Source organism: Antedon mediterranea, chromosome 6 (genome assembly GCF_964355755.1).
Source record: "Antedon mediterranea chromosome 6, ecAntMedi1.1, whole genome shotgun sequence".
Taxonomy (NCBI): Eukaryota; Metazoa; Echinodermata; class Crinoidea; order Comatulida; family Antedonidae; genus Antedon; species Antedon mediterranea.
The window spans coordinates 29,446,506-29,466,674 of NC_092675.1; the positions used below are offsets into that span (position 1 = coordinate 29,446,506).

General features: G+C 33.1%; 3 protein-coding genes across 12 annotated transcripts in view; 1 reads left to right on the top strand and 2 right to left on the bottom strand.

Annotated features, from left to right (window-relative positions):
* Window positions 1-20,169, top strand: part of LOC140051112 (calcium/calmodulin-dependent protein kinase type II subunit delta-like) — a 117,859-nt gene that overhangs the window by 81,353 nt on the left and 16,337 nt on the right. For 8 of the 9 annotated variants that reach the window (XM_072096222.1, XM_072096226.1, XM_072096225.1 and 5 more), the window contains exons 4-11: window positions 15,020-15,074; window positions 15,732-15,870; window positions 16,370-16,472; window positions 16,611-16,694; window positions 17,129-17,223; window positions 17,508-17,630; window positions 19,211-19,294; window positions 19,621-19,663. In XM_072096222.1, coding sequence (XP_071952323.1) covers window positions 15,020-15,074; window positions 15,732-15,870; window positions 16,370-16,472; window positions 16,611-16,694; window positions 17,129-17,223; window positions 17,508-17,630; window positions 19,211-19,294; window positions 19,621-19,663 — 726 coding nt within the window. Of the gene's footprint in view, window positions 1-15,019; window positions 15,075-15,731; window positions 15,871-16,369; window positions 16,473-16,610; window positions 16,695-17,128; window positions 17,224-17,507; window positions 17,631-19,210; window positions 19,295-19,620; window positions 19,665-20,169 lie in introns of all 9 variants that reach the window. The other variant, XM_072096224.1, reaches the window with a different exon arrangement.
* Window positions 112-18,323, bottom strand: LOC140051113 (uncharacterized). 2 transcript variants are annotated; one of them, XM_072096231.1, is made up of 6 exons: window positions 18,294-18,323; window positions 3,969-4,132; window positions 2,162-2,282; window positions 1,852-2,013; window positions 1,525-1,692; window positions 112-1,363 (listed from the first exon to the last, which is right to left on the bottom strand). In XM_072096231.1, exons 2-6 carry the CDS (start codon window positions 4,125-4,127, stop codon window positions 594-596), a joined length of 1,380 nt encoding a protein of 459 aa, XP_071952332.1. In that variant the 5' UTR covers window positions 4,128-4,132; window positions 18,294-18,323; the 3' UTR covers window positions 112-593. The 2 variants fall into 2 exon arrangements, with proteins under 2 accessions (XP_071952332.1, XP_071952331.1); XM_072096230.1 differs by lacking the exon at window positions 18,294-18,323 and having other exon boundaries at window positions 3,969-4,533.
* LOC140051971 (uncharacterized) lies at window positions 8,815-11,825 on the bottom strand. Its single transcript, XM_072097332.1, has 6 exons — window positions 11,771-11,825; window positions 11,239-11,399; window positions 10,977-11,097; window positions 10,298-10,465; window positions 10,026-10,205; window positions 8,815-9,881 (listed from the first exon to the last, which is right to left on the bottom strand). Exons 1-6 carry the CDS (start codon window positions 11,805-11,807, stop codon window positions 9,748-9,750), a joined length of 801 nt encoding a protein of 266 aa, XP_071953433.1. The 5' UTR covers window positions 11,808-11,825; the 3' UTR covers window positions 8,815-9,747.

Below are 20,169 nucleotides of genomic sequence, written 5' to 3' on the forward strand. Positions count from 1 at the left end.
ACAAAGCATGCAAAATAATAAATATAATAATAACAATTATAAGTATTATTATAATCTACTCTTTATTGTTCAACAAGCATCATTGAATTGAGTTGTTGATACAGTTCTCATGTTTAGGATTATACGATAGAACAATTTTTCAATATAGAAATATATCAAAGAGGATGGGGAAAATAAGTCAGAAGACTTATATAAATATTAATCATTAATAACAATGTATATAACAATACTGTACATTTGTAAGGCATTCTACTTAACCTAAAAATATGTTTTTTTTTGTATTAATATTTGTCCTCAGTGAGGAAATTCGGATTAGGCCCTCCACGGACCCACGGCAGCCAGCAGTGCAGCGCCTACCAGAATTAGCGCCTACATTTATAAGGCATTCTATTTTAAAAATAGGTGAAAACTATTTTTTCTTGACCTATTTAGAATATATAGAACAGTATTTTGTAGAAGATATATTTGTTCTTTATAAATTTAAACAATATGCCAATAAATTATTACTTAATTTTATAAATGTTTAATTTTAAAAAGATTTTACAAAGTTACAATAATATACAATCTTGAATTAACATCATCATTTATACATATTAAACTTGTGGCAACCATTTATTCTTCATAAACAATTCTAATTTGACAATTTCAAACTTTGTCAAATTAAGTTCTGTTTTCATTATGTGCTCGTCAAGACTCATAAGTAATTCTCCGTCAATCCCAACTTCCTGAAAATCTTTAACATGTTTGTCCAACTTTAGAAGTTTTAAGCAGTCTTGGACCTGATTACATGTCATGTCAGAGAGATTATCTGGAAGATCCTCATTAGTTCTGATTCTGTGTTCTTCTGGTGTATTTCTTGGTGGAAGCTTTGGAAGAATTTGATGCATTAAACTAGTTGGTTTATCAATCTTATCATCATGGACATCTTTGTCTCCATTGGGTTGTTCCAGAACTTCATTACCTCTGTCATGTGCAGTTTCTTCACTGGGGATGTCAATTATTTCTTCATAATAATCATTATAACTGCCTTCACCAACCTCTTCATAATCTGCATCATCAATGGTTCTTTCTTTATTTTTTGTTCTTGTGTGTTTTTTTTGGTCCTGCCGGTATATTTTCATTTCATAACTATGATTATTGTCATATTTTAGGCATTGGCTGCTCTCACCAATGATATTACAAGATTTGTCTATATTAGCTGAGCATTTCTTGACATGTCTTTTCCCTTTTCTTTTTGATCGAAAACTTGTTTTCTTTACTTTTGCTCGATTTGTTACCATTGTCGAAGCTTTATTGTCATCATGTGGTTCATTTGTGCTATCTTCAATCTTCAGTAAGTTTTGCTGAGCATTGATAATAATATCTGAAGATTATTTAAAAACATATCTTTAATTTGTGATTATTACTGTAAACTAAAAACATATATTTCTTGTATTTATACAGTGCACATATTCATTCATGAAATTTAATTTTATCAAAATAATATCTACTTATATTAGATATATTGATGTATAATATTTTTACCAGGGTTTCCATGATAACTGTTAAATGTACTTTCTTCGATGACACTGTGAACAACATCTTGAACATGTTCCTCAAATAAAGTTAAACAACCATCTCCTATCATAAGTGGAACTTGTAGACTTAAGCTACTGCACTCAGTTGGAATACACTCAATAAATTGTTCAGCATCTGTAATAAAAACAAGATTCAAAATCTTGAATTAAATTTTGTTGAACTTTTATGTTATTTGTGCGAAACTGACTCATCAAAGCATTAGTTGTTTTAGCAATTTTGGTATTATCTGGCAAAGTAATGGACCAGTGACTAATTAAACTAGAAATTTGGTACCTTCTGAAATGCATGTTCCTATTAAGTATTTCATCAAGCCTTTTTGTTTGATCTCAAGACTTGTTTTCGGTGACATTAAATCAGGTAATCTGGCATGTTGGTTGCTGTTAACTTTCACTCTAAGTGGAAGTTTCAAATCTTCATGTAGCAAAACACTTGACTCTGTTTTCAAAATAAAAAAAGTTGTAAAATCGGTTGTATAACTGTATCTTATTGTTAGTATAAGTTTTGCAATTTTTTTGTGTTCATGGATGGATTGATTATTATATTTCATATAAATTTATTTGAATTTTTTTGTATTTGAACTAACCTTCTTGTATGTCTCGATTTACAAAGTTAATTTCAGAGTTGATTGGGATACTGAACTCATTTCCTTTTTTATCGTAGGCCAAAAATCTCAACTGCTCTTTGACACTGTGTAAATACAATACCTACAGTAACCAGGAAAACTAGAATTTAATTTGTCACTTTGACGAATTATAGGTGATCATTTTTATCAATTTAATGAAATTAACATTTTTTAAACATGCACGTACGTTAACATACCATCGTAAAAAGTTGATGTACGCCATCCTATGACATGATGCATATACACTTATAGCGCTGAGTTGTGCCTATTATGTGTCATATACAATATGTACAGTATATACTGTATATCTATATACAGTGTAGCATAGGTAAAATTATGGGACCCACATCATGTTCTAATTTTTTGGTATAATGGAATTATCAAAATAAATTCGAAGATGACAATTTCGAAAGATGTGTGCTCTTTGAAATTTGTATAACTTCGACTAAAGAAATTTAAAAACTACGTTTTAACTTCAACTGGCCATATGATAACATCACATCATCCGATAGGCTTAATTTTTATATGAATTCATATCTACATTTCATCAGCTTTCATAATAAGTTATAATCTTGAAGGTCACCTTTAATTCTGAAGAGCTATAAGATATTCAAATATATGGTGTAGCTGAAATTACACGACCTAGTTTATTCAAGTTTTCACGCGTGATGACGTCATCAAAATAAAAATGTTGACAACTCATGAGAAAGATAATTAATTGAGCAAGCACATACTAAAATTTGTGCGAAAATTGGGTTCAAATAACGGAGATTCCCTCTATTGAATGTGATAACCCACACAAAAAGATAAAAATTACTATTTTTTTAATGGAAGTGGCCATTTGATGACGTCATACCATTTTGTACGTCTAATGTGTATATACATTTATATCTACAACTTATTGGCTTCCATATTAAGTTAAAAAAATTAGGGGTCATCTTCCATTCTGAAGAGTTATATTCATTTTAAAAAGGCCCTACTTTTTACAATTTTTAGCACTTTTGTACAATTAATGTGCGCATTTTGTCATTTTTAACGTGCTCGTATAGCGTTATTTTAAGTCGGAACTGACTCAAATTTGGTGAATGTACTAAGGATGGTGAGTAGAATGAGATTTGTAAAAAAAATTCACATTTTTTACGCTTTTTAAGTATCGCGCGCGCAAATTTTTTTTTTGCGCAGTAATTTTTTGAAACACGCAAATGGCCTCTAAATTCATGCTCTAAATTGATCAAAACTTAATTTTGAGCATTTTAAATTTTTAACGCGCGATTTCACGTGCATGACCCTACGTGCGCGTGAGTTTTTATTTGCTAATATTTTTACCCTTGACCTGAAGTTTACGTGTAGTGAATTTCATTAATATGTGATAATGAATTATGGAGATATGATTGATAATGTGATTTCGCAAAATGGCGTATAAATGACGTCACGGACGAGTGATGACGCTGGAAAGCTTATTAGGATTAAGTTATATTATTTGAAAGATATTCTGAAATTTTGGTAATCATTGACATTAAACTTTTTGAGATAATTGTTACACAAAATAGTGTACAGAAACAATAAAAAGAAAAAAAATAATAAAGATTTTATACAATAACAATAGGTGATCATTTTATTCTAAATGATCACCTAAATATTTATGTTTAGCTTAAAAATAACTATATAGCTTCCTTAAGTCTTCGCATTATGTATTAACTTCAGCAAAATATTGAAGTTGTAATCAGTAAAATGACAAAATAGTTACTGTATTTAAAGAAAGTCTTACTTGGCCTCTACTATAGTCTTCATAGAATCTGTCACTCAGTACACTGTTGGCGATTTTTACAACAATCGGAAAAGATTTTTTCTTCTCAGCTAACTCGCTTGGTATATAGCACTTTCTTGACCATTTAACAGTTCTTAGCTCTTTACTTATAATCTCCATACTTTCTATCAGGAAATTGAAATGAGAAATCATTGAATTTAAAAGTGTTTGTTTTAGTTATCATTTGATATTTTATAACCCTTGAAAACTATTTATTTTCATACTTTCTTTTCTTTCATAAAGTTTAAATAGGCTATCAGTAACTATCAGTGTCAAAGTTTACACCGCATGCGTCTATTACATGTGTAAATTGTAAAGTCCAAACGCCCTATGTGATAGAAGGAAGTAATTGGTTTAAATGTTCTTAAATTTTCTTAGTGCAAAATACAACATGTGCTTTCATCTTGAATCTTGAGTGAGTGAGTGAGTGGCCGAGCGGTTAAGACAGTTGAACCGTAATTACATAGTCATAACATCGGCAAGGGTTCGAGGCTCACTCACTCCATGGTTCTGGTGATAGAACGAGTCTTCTCGGATAAGGACTATAAACCGTAGGTCCAGTTTACACAACTAGCTCGTGTGCACTTTAAAGAACCTAGTACATCTTTCAAGATTAGTAGGGGGTTACCCCGGTGTATTAGTACATCACAGCCACTGATCACCAACTGGGCCCTCTGGGAGACCAGTCTTTGACTGAAGAGGTCACCCAGTATAAAGATAAACTAACAAAAAACTAATAATTTTGTAAAATTCTGAAAGTAATTGCCAACGTTGAGTTGCATTTAGATATCAAGTTGAATCAGACACTGAGTCATGTTGTAGCACCTGAACTGGCAAATTTAGGTTTGGACCAAGAGCCAGCTCCTAAGTGTAAAAGGACTTTATAAAAAGCATAAAAGGAACACAAAATAATTTTTTTATTTGATACTAACGCCCGTATTCTTAAACCGGACTTTAGTCGTAGTTCGAGCTAAAACTTTAAAAATGACGTCATTTTAATTCATAAACCGAACTTCAACTAAATCACCGACTAATTCAGGCCAACCTTGACTAAATTGAGATGGATTTTGATTGATTGTTTTAGTCCTGGAGGGGGCAGACTAAATGGTTTTTTAACGATGTTTATGAAAAACGTAACAGTCATTGAGTTGTTATATTGGCCAGATATTGAAGAATGAAATATCTATTTTTATATTAGCTTAATTACATATACATTGGTATAAGTTATAATAATGAAAATCATATTTATTTACAACCGTATACAAATTACATTTTCTTCGCAAGTCCGACTTGAACTACGTCACGCCATAGCGACTGGCAGAGGCGGAAATTCACCACGCACGCGATGGAATGTTTAGGGGACCTAGCGCTTTCTTGTCACATTATGAAGTGCGTGGTTCGTCGCGATCATACTTTGTTGGTGGCCTAGAAAATATAAAAGTTACCGTACCGCCATGGTTCCTAATTATATTTTGAAGGTTTTGTTTGTTGTTAATCAAAAGTACTTCACTGTTAAATTAATACTGATCTTGTTCTAATAATTAATGATTAACATTATTAATATAGTCCTGATGCGTAAAAAGTTTTGTAAGAAAATGGAAAGTAATATCAATGCGCAAAATTTCGTCTGCTCCTCAAATACTCTTTTGTCATTGGCCAATTTATAGCCTTTGTTACCCAGACGTGTGCAACTCCCTTTGCAAAAAAACCGTATACGAACGTATACGATTTACATACGTTTCGTATATGTTTCGTATAGGAAGTCCACTTCGTATACGAAACGTATACGTCAATTCGGAAGTTCCTGCCCGCATAATAAACACATACGAACCGTATACGATCATTTATAAACAATTTCCTAATTATACGCTCCGTATACGATCCGTATATGATCCGTATACGACGACGCGTGTATACAAACTGCATCGTATTACCAAGCGAAAAGGGACTGTCCCTCTTTTTACAAGACGACGATAGCATACGTTTACGATCGCAGGAGCATCTTGACTTCAATAATTAATGTACAATTTGGGTTTTTTTTCAGTCGGTATATGTACATTAAATTCCCTATGATGATTTAGTTCATAGTTTTCGCGAATGAAAATTTGGTGCTGTATTTTACTAGACGTTGTTTTTCTAGCAAGCATAAAAACCCACCCAGGCTGTTCTGTCTTGTTTATCCCCTCTGCTATTTCTTTACCTTTTGTATGTTCCATTAATAAGTGAATCACACAAAATGTGCTGTTATTAATTTGAAAGTGCTTTAAATAATATTAATGTACTTGGAAATAAATAAGTAAATATTAAATTGGGCCCGCAGTATATTAAATTTAAAACGAGTAAGTAAAATCCATAAATTACGATTTAATAAAAATGTAGAATACATGTGGCTCCCTATTATATATATGGAATGATCCAAATAAATTCGCCCAAAACGTGCCTGTGTTATGTGCGCTGCATGCATGCATCACATGGATGGATCAGATTTCATTCATTTTCAATCATCATTGATTTTTTGGCTACGGGTTTTGACTCACCATAAAAAAAAAAAAATGGGATGTAGGCCTAGTTAAAGTAGGCCCAGGTATATAGTAAATTCGATGACTTCTAGCTAGCTAGGCTATAGGCATATTGTAATTGTATATATCGAATATGCAGTATATAGCTACTGCAGCAGCGCTAGTAAACTAAGAGTTAACTAGGCCTGGGGAAAATACGCGAAGGAAAAGAGTCTGTGGTACACTCATTGTGAAAATAAGCTAGCTAGCTTTCCCCCATATATTAGATTTGGTTATATTGTATTATTTTAATAACCTACTCTAGCTAGTAGTATATCAACAACGGTGAAATGGAAATACGATGCATTATGGATATCATCGTTGCAGAGTTAGGGGGTGCCAACAAAACATTCAACAGCCAGAAATACAAAAAAGAAGCTCCGACGTTTTTATTTAGAGCATTTTACTATTTTAGGCATACAGAACTAATTGCTGTAAATTTCCTAGAGTTGTCACTGATAAATACAATAACCTACATATAACTTAAAAAATCCAAATGATAAATTGTACGCGAACGCAGTAAAACCAACCAGTTAAATGTTTGTTAAATAATTATTTTACATCTCCCTCGTAAAATGGTACCCTACGCCCCCATTTTTATGCCTCCATCATTGATAAGCCCCCTCTGTACACACGCCTGCCGGCTATTTGTTTATCATTTTAATGAATGTAAGTACGAGTCTAACTCCAAATAAAGATATAGAACACATTTTAAGAATTCAAAGTGTTGATCTTTTTTAAGAATCTGATATATACCATGAATCATCTTTTTACATAATATACAGCATAAGCATGTACAATCTAATTTAATTGTCACACAATTGAATTAACAAAGGACAAGGATTTCAAATAAACTGTTACAAATAAACAATTATTAATGAAATAGTTGGGGTATTGTTGGGTCCATGGGAAATCAACAATGTTTAGTAGACTTATTTAATTTGTTATTTAAAGTTGAGGGTAGTTATTTTTTAAACAATTATTGGAATACAGTACCATGAAAATAAAGAAAGATATGTTTTATGATTTATTTATCACCAAGCAGAAATAATGAAAGCAATTCAATCTCTGTTCGCTACTGGGAATAAATTGAGATTCGATATAATTGTATTTACTATCACCACTAATTAATTGTGTTTTTTTTTATTCATATATAATTCATAATTCATACAATTTATATATATTCAAAATCCGAATGTATTCATCGTTAAATAATAATTATTATAATGACCTTACTTCTGTTTTGGGTCATGGTTTTCCTCTTCGGCATTATTTGCCGAATTATTGTTACTCCATCTCCATTGCTACGACACACGTCGCGGAATAATATCGCTTAACATAACGATGTAATTTGACCACCCAAAGCTCGCACGTGGCGTGACGAATTGAGAACGACGAACCCGATGATTCACCCGATGATATGCATGATTGGCCACCAGGGAGCCGAGTCGACCACGAGTTGGAACTGTAGGCAACCGAGCGACGCTCGGTCGTCGTCGGCGGCTGCACTTACTGACCTCTGTCATTTTTTATAAAGGAAAACTGCAAACAACATCGTCGATTTGTGAAAATGGCCCCTTGTTTTTTCTAGGCCTACCTAATAGTATACCTGTTTAGCGTACTTTATTTACTTGCGAAAAACGTTGCTTGAATTTTATCGGTAGCCTAGGCTATCTAATAAATATAGAAATAAATATGATCTTATGTTCTAGCTCCTACTACTTATTAATACTACTAGAGGCCTATCTAATGGCTGGTGCTCGCTAGAGGCCTAGCCTAGCCCTAGCTAGCTAGGCCAGAGCCTACGTACGTATTTGTTGTAATGACAATTTAAATGTTTTATTTAGCTCTATTCTACTCATTACTGCTATTATAATTTATAAAATGGCCTAGTTTGTTCGTATATGATTCGTATACGTCCCGTATACGATATTCTTATCATGAATAAACAACGTATACGTTACGTATGCTAAACGTATACGACGCCAACTCTTTGTGGAGCAACAGAGTGGAAATAATGTAAACAGTGAAATCGTATACGATCCGTATACGTCGTATACGTTTTCAGCGTATACGGATCGTATACGGCTTTTTTGCAAAGGGCTCGACTAAAAGCTTGACTTCATTAAGTCGAACTGCAAACTTCGACTACTTCGTTTATGAATCGAATTTGAAGTAATAGCTCGAACTACGACTTTTTCAAGTCGAACTTTGAACTACGACTAAAGTCCGGTTGAAGAATGCGGGCGTAAGTAATGAATGGTCAAGCGATAAAAGTTTAAAGTTAAATGTTGTGTTTTATTTTTTATTGTTTTAAAATAATCATTGAATCGGGTTGAACAATAGTATTTACACTAATAAGTTGGACACTTTTTCAATTGTCATTAAAAATATCTTGACTTTCGTCTATTTCCTTCTGGAGATTATTGATGTAATTTTACTTTTTGAGTTAATGTTGTTTACCTAAAAGCTAATTATGCAATAAATTGCTATTACTGAGTTGTTATTTTCATAAATTGATTAAAAGTTATTAATAACTGTTTTGTTAATGAAGAATTATCAAAATTAATGATTTATTTATTCAACTTGAGGTAACCATTTTTTGTTAATTAACATTTCTAATTTGAGTATTTCTAACTCTTTCAAATTAAGTTCTGTCTTCATGATGTTCTGGTCAAGACTCATAAGTAGGTTTCCGTCAATTCCAATTTCCTGAAAATCTTGCACATGTTTGTCCAACTTCATAAGTTTTAAGCAGTCTTGGACCTGATTACATGTCATGTCAGAGAGATTATCTGGAAGATCCTGCTTTCCTTTGATTCTGTGTTCTCCTTGAGGTGTATTTACTTGTATTACTTTAGATTTGGTTGTAGATTTTGTATTTGTTGATGTCATATTTCTTGGTGGAAGCTTTGGACGAATGTCTTGGTGTGTAGTTTGAACACTATCAAGACCTAGTGATGTATTGCCTATACCTTCCTTATTTTGAGATGAGCTTGATGTAGTTTGGTCATATTTACTAGGATTTACCGTGCAATAACCATCTAGCAATTTAATTTTGTTATTATTTGTAACTTCATAATAATTTTCATTATCGCTGTTATTGGTTCTGGTGTCCTCCTGAGTGTGAATTCTTCTTTCATAAGAATTGTCATCGTCACATCTATCTCTATTTGTCAGTTTTAAATCATCAGTGTAATTTTCATCATCTTCATCTTGAAGTCTTTCATACTGGTTCCCCTGGAGGTATATGCTATTTTCATAATTAGCATCAATGCTTTCATTTTGAACCTCAAGTAGGCATTTATGATGATATCTGAAAGTTTTAAAATAAATATTTATTGCCAACACATGAAACAACAGTACAATCTGACAATGAACATAATAAATAAATATTCAATTAGTTCTGTTTTAGTAAAACAATAAATTTTTGTTTCCATTTGAAACATGATTAATTTACCTGGGTTGCCTTGATAACTGTTAAATGTACTTTCATCGATGACACGTTGAACAACATTTTGGACATGTTTCTCAAATAAGGTTAAACGATCATCCATACCATCTCCTATGTTCAGTGCAACACTTAAACCTAAGTTACTGCTTTCAGCTGGGATACACTCGATGGCCTTTACAAAGACATCTATAAACCAAAATAGTTGAACAAATTTTGTAAAACTAGTTCATATACAGTATTATTCAATTTATATTTGAAATAAAACATTGTTATTTTACCTTCTGACATACATACAGCCATTAGGTATTTCATCAAGCCCTTTTGTTTTATTGTCAAAACTGTATTGTTCTTTCTCCGCAACAAATCAGGTAATCTTTCACATTGATCAGAATCAAATTTGAATTTTATTTCAACTGGAAGCTGTAGGTGTTCATGTAGAATCAAGTCTGTTTTTCAAAATAAAATTGATTTTTATTTATTTTTATTATTAAGTCCTTGCAATTTTTTCTGTTTGTTTACCACCTCTTACTAATACATAGATTGGTATTTCCAATACAAATTTAATTGTTTCAATCTTTATTTTATTTATTTTATTTCCAAACCCAACCAACAGCAAAATAAATTTGCCAATAACAGGAGGGAGGGAGCTCAATAATTTGTGCCATACATATACATACACTATTTATAATGCACCTTATCAACACATTTCAAGGAGCATTACAGATAACTAAAACTATAAAATGTTCTGAAAAAAGTGAGATTTTAACTGAATATGATATTATATGCCTCACAAAAATGCTGTGGAAGTATCTTTCACATATGGGGGCCATCAACATGAAAGGATCCCTGTGGCACTGATTTGTCAAATGAAGGAGGAGTTGGGTATATATAAAGAGAGGATCGGAGCAAGTACTTTTAGTGTGTATAAAGTGCTGACAGCCTAATGATAATTCTAACCTTCTTGAGTATCTGCAGTTTCCAAGCCAATATCAGAGTTGATTGGGATACTGAACTCATTGCCTTCTTCATCGTAAGCCAAAAATCTCAACTGCTCTTTGATGCTATGTAAATATAACGCCTGTACAAAAAGAACAATTTATAATTGTTATTAGCTGTAGAGCTATATGCAGTTAGGTACTGGCCTATAGTAAATGCAATTAAAAAGTCAAGCGTCAGTTGATTGTTTTGATAGTATTCAGTGCAAACTATAATGTCTTACTTGTCCTGAACTGTAATCCTCGTAAAATCTGTCCCCAAGTTTACTGCTTGAGATTTTGACAATTATGGGAAAAGAGTTCTTCATCTTGGCCAAATCACTTGGTGTATACAACTTGCTTGACCAGGTAATGGTCTTAAATTCTTCAATTAATTTCTCCATACCTTTTAAAGTAATTGTAGTAGTTAGTTCAACAAAAATATACAGTACATTGTGTGCACCATTATATACCTTATCATTGTCGTGGCGATTTGTTTATTAAAACAACCAAGAATAAAAATGATCGGTTTTAGAGGTATGCATGTGAGTAAAACTCTTTGATTTGTTCACTAGAGCAAACAAGTTTATAATAAAAGATTATTATTATATTAGTTTAAACACAAAAGCATAATGTAAACAAGTATAAATACTGTATTCTTTATGCTGAGTTTCTGTTGATTGATTAAGGTGCTTGCCTACTGATTCCAGGGTCATGGTTCAAATCCTGTCAGATGTCAGGACTTTCATGAAAAACAAAAACAACTGAAAGACCTACAATAAGACTCTGTGTCTGTGTATATATTTGTTGCCATCTTTTAGGTTATCCTTTGCAATATTCCTAAATTGAAAATAAAACAAGAAATATTTCTTTAAACAGCACTCAACATTTTGACTAATATTTGTAATTATTGTTCTTTCTTCAGATATACTGATTTATTATATCAATTTTTTTTGTTTAACAATCATATCAGTAGTAAATATTTTGTGTAAATATAGTCTGATCTACTGTACAGAACAAAAACATAATCATAAACTAAACTACAGTAGGCCTATATTTCATTTCATTATTTATTTGGTCTATTTGAGTATACATAACAAAAAAAAAATGAAATTGGGGAGACCAGGGTCAACCTAAGTGAACTATATGAACTATATGTACATATTCCAGGGTAGAAACAAACTCCCTAGACCCAGCCACATACTATAGGTCTACAGGCCTAGGCCTATTACCTAGGGATAACGATGCAACATTAATAGCATACATTAACAAACTCCCTAGACCCAGCCACATACTATAGATCTACAGGCCTAGGCCTATTACCTAGGGATAACGATGCAACATTAATAGCATACATTAACAAACTCCCTAGACCCAGCCACATACTATAGATCTACAGGCCTAGGCCTATTACCTAGGGATAACGATGCAACATTAATAGCATACATTGACAAACTCCCTAGACCCAGCCACATACTATAGATCTACAGGCCTAGGCCTATTACCTAGGGATAACGATGCAACATTAATAGCATACATTAACAAACTCCCTAGACCCAGCCACATACTATAGATCTACAGGCCTAGGCCTATTACCTAGGGATAACGATGCAACATTAATAGCATACATTGACAAACTCCCTAGACCCGGCCACATACTATAGATCTACAGGCCTAGGCCTATTACCTAGGGATAACGATGCAACATTAATAGCATACATTAACAAACTCCCTAGACCCAGCCACATACTATAGATCTACAGGCCTAGGCCTATTACCTAGGGATAACGATGCAACATTAATAGCATACATTGACAAACTCCCTAGACCCGGCCACATACTATAGATCTACAGGCCTAGGCCTATTACCTAGGGATAACGATGCAACATTAATAGCATACATTAACAAACTCCCTAGACCCAGCCACATACTATAGATCTACAGGCCTAGGCCTATTACCTAGGGATAACGATGCAACATTAATAGCATACATTGACAAACTCCCTAGACCCGGCCACATACTATAGGTCTACAGGCCTAGGCCTATTACCTAGGGATAACGATGAAACATTAATAGCATACATTGACAAACTCCCTAGACCCAGCCACATACTATAGATCTACAGGCCTAGGCCTATTACCTAGGGATAACGATGCAACATTAATAGCATACATTAACAAACTCCCTAGACCCAGCCACATACTATAGATCTACAGGCCTAGGCCTATTACCTAGGGATAACGATGCAACATTAATAGCATACATTGACAAACTCCCTAGACCCAGCCACATACTATAGATCTACAGGCCTAGGCCTATTACCTAGGGATAACGATGCAACATTAATAGCATACATTGACAAACTCCCTAGACCCAGCCACATACTATAGATCTACAGGCCTAGGCCTATTACCTAGGGATAACGATGCAACATTAATAGCATACATTGACAAACTCCCTAGACCCAGCCACATACTATAGATCTACAGGCCTAGGCCTATTACCTAGGGATAACGATGCAACATTAATAGCATACATTGACAAACTCCCTAGACCCAGCCACATACTATAGATCTACAGGCCTAGGCCTATTACCTAGGGATAACGATGCAACATTAATAGCATACATTAACAAACTCCCTAGACCCAGCCACATACTATAGATCTACAGGCCTAGGCCTATTACCTAGGGATAACGATGAAACATTAATAGCATACATTGACAAACTCCCTAGACCCGGCCACATACTATAGGTCTACAGGCCTAGGCCTATTACCTAGGGATAACGATGCAACATTAATAGCATACATTAACAAACTCCCTAGACCCAGCCACATACTATAGATCTACAGGCCTAGGCCTATTACCTAGGGATAACGATGAAACATTAATAGCATACATTGACAAACTCCCTAGACCCGGCCACATACTATAGATCTACAGGCCTAGGCCTATTACCTAGGGATAACGATGCAACATTAATAGCATACATTGACAAACTCCCTAGACCCAGCCACATACTATAGATCTACAGGCCTAGGCCTATTACATAGGGATAACGATGAAACATTAATAGCATACATTGACAAACTCCCTAGACCCGGCCACATACTATAGGTCTACAGGCCTAGGCCTATTACCTAGGGATAACGATGCAACATTAATAGCATACATTGACAAACTCCCTAGACCCGGCCACATACTATAGATCTACAGGCCTAGGCCTATTACCTAGGGATAACGATGAAACATTAATAGCATACATTGACAAACTCCCTAGACCCGGCCACATACTATAGATCTACAGGCCTAGGCCTATTACCTAGGGATAACGATGAAACATTAATAGCATACATTAACAAACTCCCTAGACCCAGCCACATACTATAGGTCTACAGGCCTAGGCCTATTACCTAGGGATAACGATGCAACATTAATAGCATACATTGACAAACTCCCTAGACCCAGCCACATACTATAGGTCTACAGGCCTAGGCCTATTACCTAGGGATAACGATGCAACATCAGAAATTAATAGCATACATTGCCTGTTAATATTTTGTATCAATATTAAAATAAAGAAAGAATTATGAAAATCTGACTTGTAGTTTTCGGAATATTGGGTCCAAAACATTGCCGAACGTTTTTAGCCACGAACGAAGTAAATAAATTAGCCGCGTGAAAACAAAACATCGATATACATTGATTTGCCGGTCTGGAACCATGCTGGAAAAGGTGTGAAAGACTATTATATCTAGGTCTGTCAATCCAAAAGTTGAAGTCATCCTGATTCAAATCCATACGTGATCCTCCATCAAGCTTTTTAACATGTTCTTCATATTTTCATATAGTCTTGTTTACTTTCATGACTACAAACCAACTATAATGTAGGTAAATATTCAATGTCAGAAGTTAATTCAAAGTGTACTAAACCATTTCTTTTTTTTCAGATTATCCCTAGCATTATTATGAACATTTGTTTGCATTTTATTTTTAACCACATTTTTTGTTTATATCTTACAGTTCGTCTACATTACAGTATCCGTGTTGGTAACTTTCACTACTTCATTTTTGATCTGTGAGTAAATTCCATAATTTCTTTATGAACATTTTGAATACAGTAGTATAAAAGACTTTGTTTTGTTTATTTATTTCATCAGCATAATTTACAATACGATGATACACAGCACAATACTGATTAAACAACAAATTACATTTTCAATAAAAAAAAACCAAACAAAAACATTTTTTTTTTACCTGAGATTAATTTTATTGAGTTTAGTTTATTGGTAACGAACCACATGATTATTAAATTGCAATAAATAATACAGGTCAAGTTGAAATGTTAGATTTTTGGCCAAGTAGGATTTAGTAATAAAGTAACCTTTTAAGAGGAAATTTTAAATGTAAATATGAGAATAACCTGCGACTTGCAGCTTACTGGGCTGAATTGCGCACAGTTGTGTACGACACACACACATTTTCTACTCACCTAAGTGTCCCTTCATGTCGAGTGCTGCCACCACACAACGCCTGTTTGTCTATCCACAATGACAGGGACTGAATGAACCAGTACACTGGAGTAACCCCCTACTCTGCCGAAAGATGCACTGGATTATTTAAAGTGCACACGAGCCAAATGTGTACATTGACCCCCAGTTTTAAGCTGACACTTATCTGATTTTCAAACTTAAGTCGGCTTACACTTTTAGTTAAATGCGACATGTTTTTGTAGAGTTACCGGTGGAGAACTTTTTGATGACATTGTTGCAAGAGAGTACTATAGTGAGGCTGATGCAAGCCACTGTATTCAGCAGATCATGGAGAGTGTTGAACATTGCCACAAGGCTAGTGTTATACATCGCGACTTGAAGGTATGATCTATTTATTTTTCAGCATCAGTATAAAGATCACAAACACAAGGAATGGCAAATATATAGGAATAAACATAAAGAAACAACAAACATTTAAAGATATGAAAATAAAAACAGGTTTACATTTTTGTCTTCTTGTGCTTGTAGAGGAAAGCCTGTTAGTTACATTTTAGGAACCGATATATACATGTAGTAGGCACAAATGAATAACCCTGAAACAACAAACTTTGACAGGCCTAGCAAGCCAGGAGTGGATTACCATTGCTTGTAAAACAGACTCATGTACTAGGTGTATATTTTAAATATAGTAATAATGTTTTATACTGTTTTAATTATAATCATCATTGTTGTTTGTTGTCTTTAAACAAAATATAATATACATATATAAATATTGTATACAACCTCATGAAAACCCTTTCTTGTGAACAAGTTGTTTCTGTTTTTTTAACAACAAAAAATTAAAATGAACAAAATTTATTTGTATTTTTACTGTTTATAGCCAGAGAATCTTCTGCTGGCAAGCAAAGCAAAGGGGGCCGCCGTTAAGTTGGCCGACTTTGGACTTGCTATCGAGGCTGAGAATGATAAACCTAGCTGGTATGGTGAGTACTAGCGGCCATTAGTCAATTTGAGAAATAAAAACAGGTTAAATGAAGTTATGAGAATTTACTGATCGAGATAGAATATCAAATCTTTATAAATTGTATAAACTAAACAAATGAAAATGATGTTTATTTCAGGATTTGCTGGAACCCCAGGATACCTCTCCCCAGAAGTGTTGAGAAAAGAAGCATATGGCAAGCCAGTTGACATGTGGGCTTGCGGTAAGCCAACATATTTTAGATGGATTTAAATTTTTATACTGGAACTGAACTTCCTGAAATACCAAACCCCCTTAAACCTTTTCAAATTCATTCATTTATATATGACCAGTTTTGGGACACTGTGTGTCTGTTTTTATTTTTGTAACTTTTTAATTAAAATTTAAAATGCATATTATGTATTTTTTTTGGTTGTTATTTTACTCATCACCATTATTGTTTGTTCTCCACACACAATCAAATGTATTATTATTTATAAGCACAAATGTATATATAGTGTATTATAAATCATATTGTCAAATTATTGAAACAGTGCTCATATTCAGAACATGATCTCATAATTGCGTCGAGTATAGCTCATTGGTGTAAGTTTCAAATAAGACTGAAACTTTTTCCAGAGTGTTGAATGTTTTGTAACTTATTTTCTTGTTTTTTAGGAGTTATCTTGTACATCCTTCTTGTCGGATATCCACCATTTTGGGATGAAGATCAACAGAAACTCTACAACATTATCAAACATGGCAAATATGATGTACTTTTGATTACTTTCTGTATTAATTATAATTCTAAATTGTTGTGATCAATGCATCATTTTTAAAATTACTTCAAATAAATTGTGTATAAATTTATACCCTAATGATGATACATGACCAACATGTATAAAAATAAGTTAATGTACAAGGTTCTCATATCTTAGTTCTCATAATCTTACCATTTTAATTTAAAACGTTTATACATCCAATTGTTATTCCTAAAATTGTTTTTTTTATGTTGACATACTATTTACAGAATTTCATAATATTTTGTTTTTATTAGTATCCGTCACCCGAGTGGGACACGGTTACACAAGAAGCCAAAGATCTTATAAACAGAATGCTTACTATAGAACCTAGTCGTAGAATTACTGCTTCCGAAGCGCTGAAGCATGCCTGGATTGCGGTAAGCAGTTTTGATATTATTTTATTTCCAAACCCAACCAACAGCAAAAAAAATTCGCCAATAACAATTAACATATTATGTTTGGACCTCTATAATATATTCATTTAATTCATTCATCTTTTTATTTCGGAATACCATGGTGACATTCATAGCAAAAGAGAGACAAAAAAAAATCATAAGAGCTCATACAACAAAAACAAAAATATATATATAAAGTCAATGCAACAAGGCATTTCATTGTATGTGCATTCTTGACACATTAAGAACTAATTCTTGATTAGTAATGTTTTACTTGAGGTCAATGTATATAAAAAACAACAGATCACAATAGTTCTATAAATCACAAGTTTTTTTTTGTTCCTTTAAATCTATTACCAATGTAGGTATAAAATATAATACATGATATAGTAGGTAGTTAACTATTATAATGTCAACTTAGATTCTCAATTTTAACTGGTTAGAGGTGGCCTACATACAGTAAGTAAGTTGAGTCTTCAATACAAATGATGCATAATTGTTGGCTACTACCTCTTTTTGAAATGGTACCTAAAATCTATGCAAATGTTACTTACACAGCACAGCCTAACTATAGGATACACACAATTGACAACTCAACGAACAAATTATAAAAATGACAATATTTTAAAAAGAAATTGAGCTCACCAAATTCTGTAAACTTTCACTGGCTTATGGTTCAGTAATGTATACAATACATTTCTAAATTTTTGGAAATTTATCTCAATTTTTTTCAACTTCCTTATATCCTCTTTACGTCAAAACTGTTGTTGCTAGGCAACTTCTTATGCCCCCATGTATTCATCATGATCACATTACAATAAGGTTGGCACATGGAACTTAAATTGTGCACCCGATTTTGCTCTTAAGCTCTGTCTACACTATCAAACTTTATGTGACAAAAAAGTGTGATGTGCCCAAATATGGTAGTGACATGCTTAAATATGGTGGTGATATGACATCATCATGTCCATATATAGGCACATCACATGTTTTTTTCACATAAAGTTTGATAGTGTAGACAGAGCTTAAGAAACCTAACCTACACTATACTCACATAATGCCTTTATGACCTTTATGACCTTTATGACCTTTATGACCTATAACCTGACTGAATTACTAAAACAAACATTGTTACCAATAATTGACAATTGTCTAAATTGGCTGTGTCTCAGTTTGCAGCACTTTGATTAATTGAAATGGTCATCCAAAGCACTTATGTACCAGCCAAATTAATTAAACATGCTTGAGCTTTATAACGTGTTTGAAGTTATCAAAATTAGGAGAATGTGTTCTTGAAACGCATGCCGTAGCATACCATTTACTTTAGCGATGATGATAGAATTTCTGGCTGTGATAATTTTTAAATGTGATGTAATTAATTTGGCAAATAATGCTCTCCCACAGATTCTCAGAGAGAATAAATTAGAAGAAATATTTGGTGTTGTCTAAGTATTGCTCTTGAAAAAGCATGTTGTACTCGGATCATACAGAAAGAATGTGTTGATTGGATTCAAATTAATGTTAATATTTTAATTATTGAATGTTACTTATCTATATTTCAGAATCGTGAGCGTGTCGCCTCCTCTGTTCACAGACAGCAAACCGTGGACAGTTTGAAGAAGTTCAATGCCCGGCGCAAATTAAAGGTAAGATCATATAATTGTCATCAACAAAATATTAAGTTTACTTGCAAAGGGTGTATTAAAATGGAATGGTCACCTTTATTTTTTTTTCTACAAGCATCCAAAAGCTTCCATTCAACAGGCTTTAAACTAACTAAATATTATTATGGATTTTATGTACTGGCACTATCAGACCCAGAGTAGCCTTTTTTCAAGCTTGAGGACAAATTTAAATACCTTTATTTAAACCCACCTTATATTGGAAGAAGATGAACAAATACAAATTGAAAAGAGAATTGTATTGGAAGTATGTTAAAGACCTAAAAATGTTTTTTTTTCTTTTAACTTAGGGAGCCATTCTTACTACCATGTTGGTGTCCAAGAACTTCTCTAGTGAGTATACCTAAGTTACTTATTAATTATTGTCTGAATTCATAGCAAATACATGATTGTTAAATGTGATTTGTGCATGTTGACAATGTTGTATTGACCCCTCTGATTATCAATAAATGCATGTACTATCAGACTATAATGACTATGTCATCCATGCCTGTTATGTGATCGATTGCATTCAAGTGTTTTACCCTGCCATTGCAAAAAGTAATGTCACCACCAAAAACTATGCATTTCTGTTTAGACTAGCTTAGCAGTTTTATTTTTGAAAAATGTCTTGTTTTCAACGATATTAGAGAGTTACATTTAAAATTAAATGATATATCTAGAGATATATAATTAAAATAAATGTATTTCTCTTCAGTTTTATTTTATTTTTAAATACAAAAAGTGCACATTATTTTTTATTTTATTACATTGATTACCAATAGTCTGCATTTATAGAATCTTTTAAAATTCTCTTAACTATTTTTTAACTGATTAAATATTGTTAATAATTTTTAAAA

Bases quoted from the DNA above. Each gene is read 5' to 3' on its own strand.
- LOC140051113 (XM_072096230.1), bottom strand. From the start codon at position 4,160: ATGATTTCTCATTTCAATTTCCTGATAGAAAGTATGGAGATTATAAGT. The intron at 2,283-3,968 runs GTAAGACTTTCT...TGGTTACTGTAG, and splicing joins AAGACTATAGTAGAGGCCAA to GTATTGTATTTACACAGTGT. The intron at 1,693-1,851 runs GTACCAAATTTC...TTTTTATTACAG, and splicing joins AGGAACATGCATTTCAGAAG to ATGCTGAACAATTTATTGAG.
- LOC140051971 (XM_072097332.1), bottom strand. From the start codon at position 11,807: ATGGCAACAAATATATACACAGACACAGAGTCTTATT. The intron at 11,400-11,770 runs GTAGGTCTTTCA...TTACTTTAAAAG, and splicing joins CACAGACACAGAGTCTTATT to GTATGGAGAAATTAATTGAA. The intron at 9,882-10,025 runs GTAAATTAATCA...TAAAACTTTCAG, and splicing joins CAGTTATCAAGGCAACCCAG to ATATCATCATAAATGCCTAC.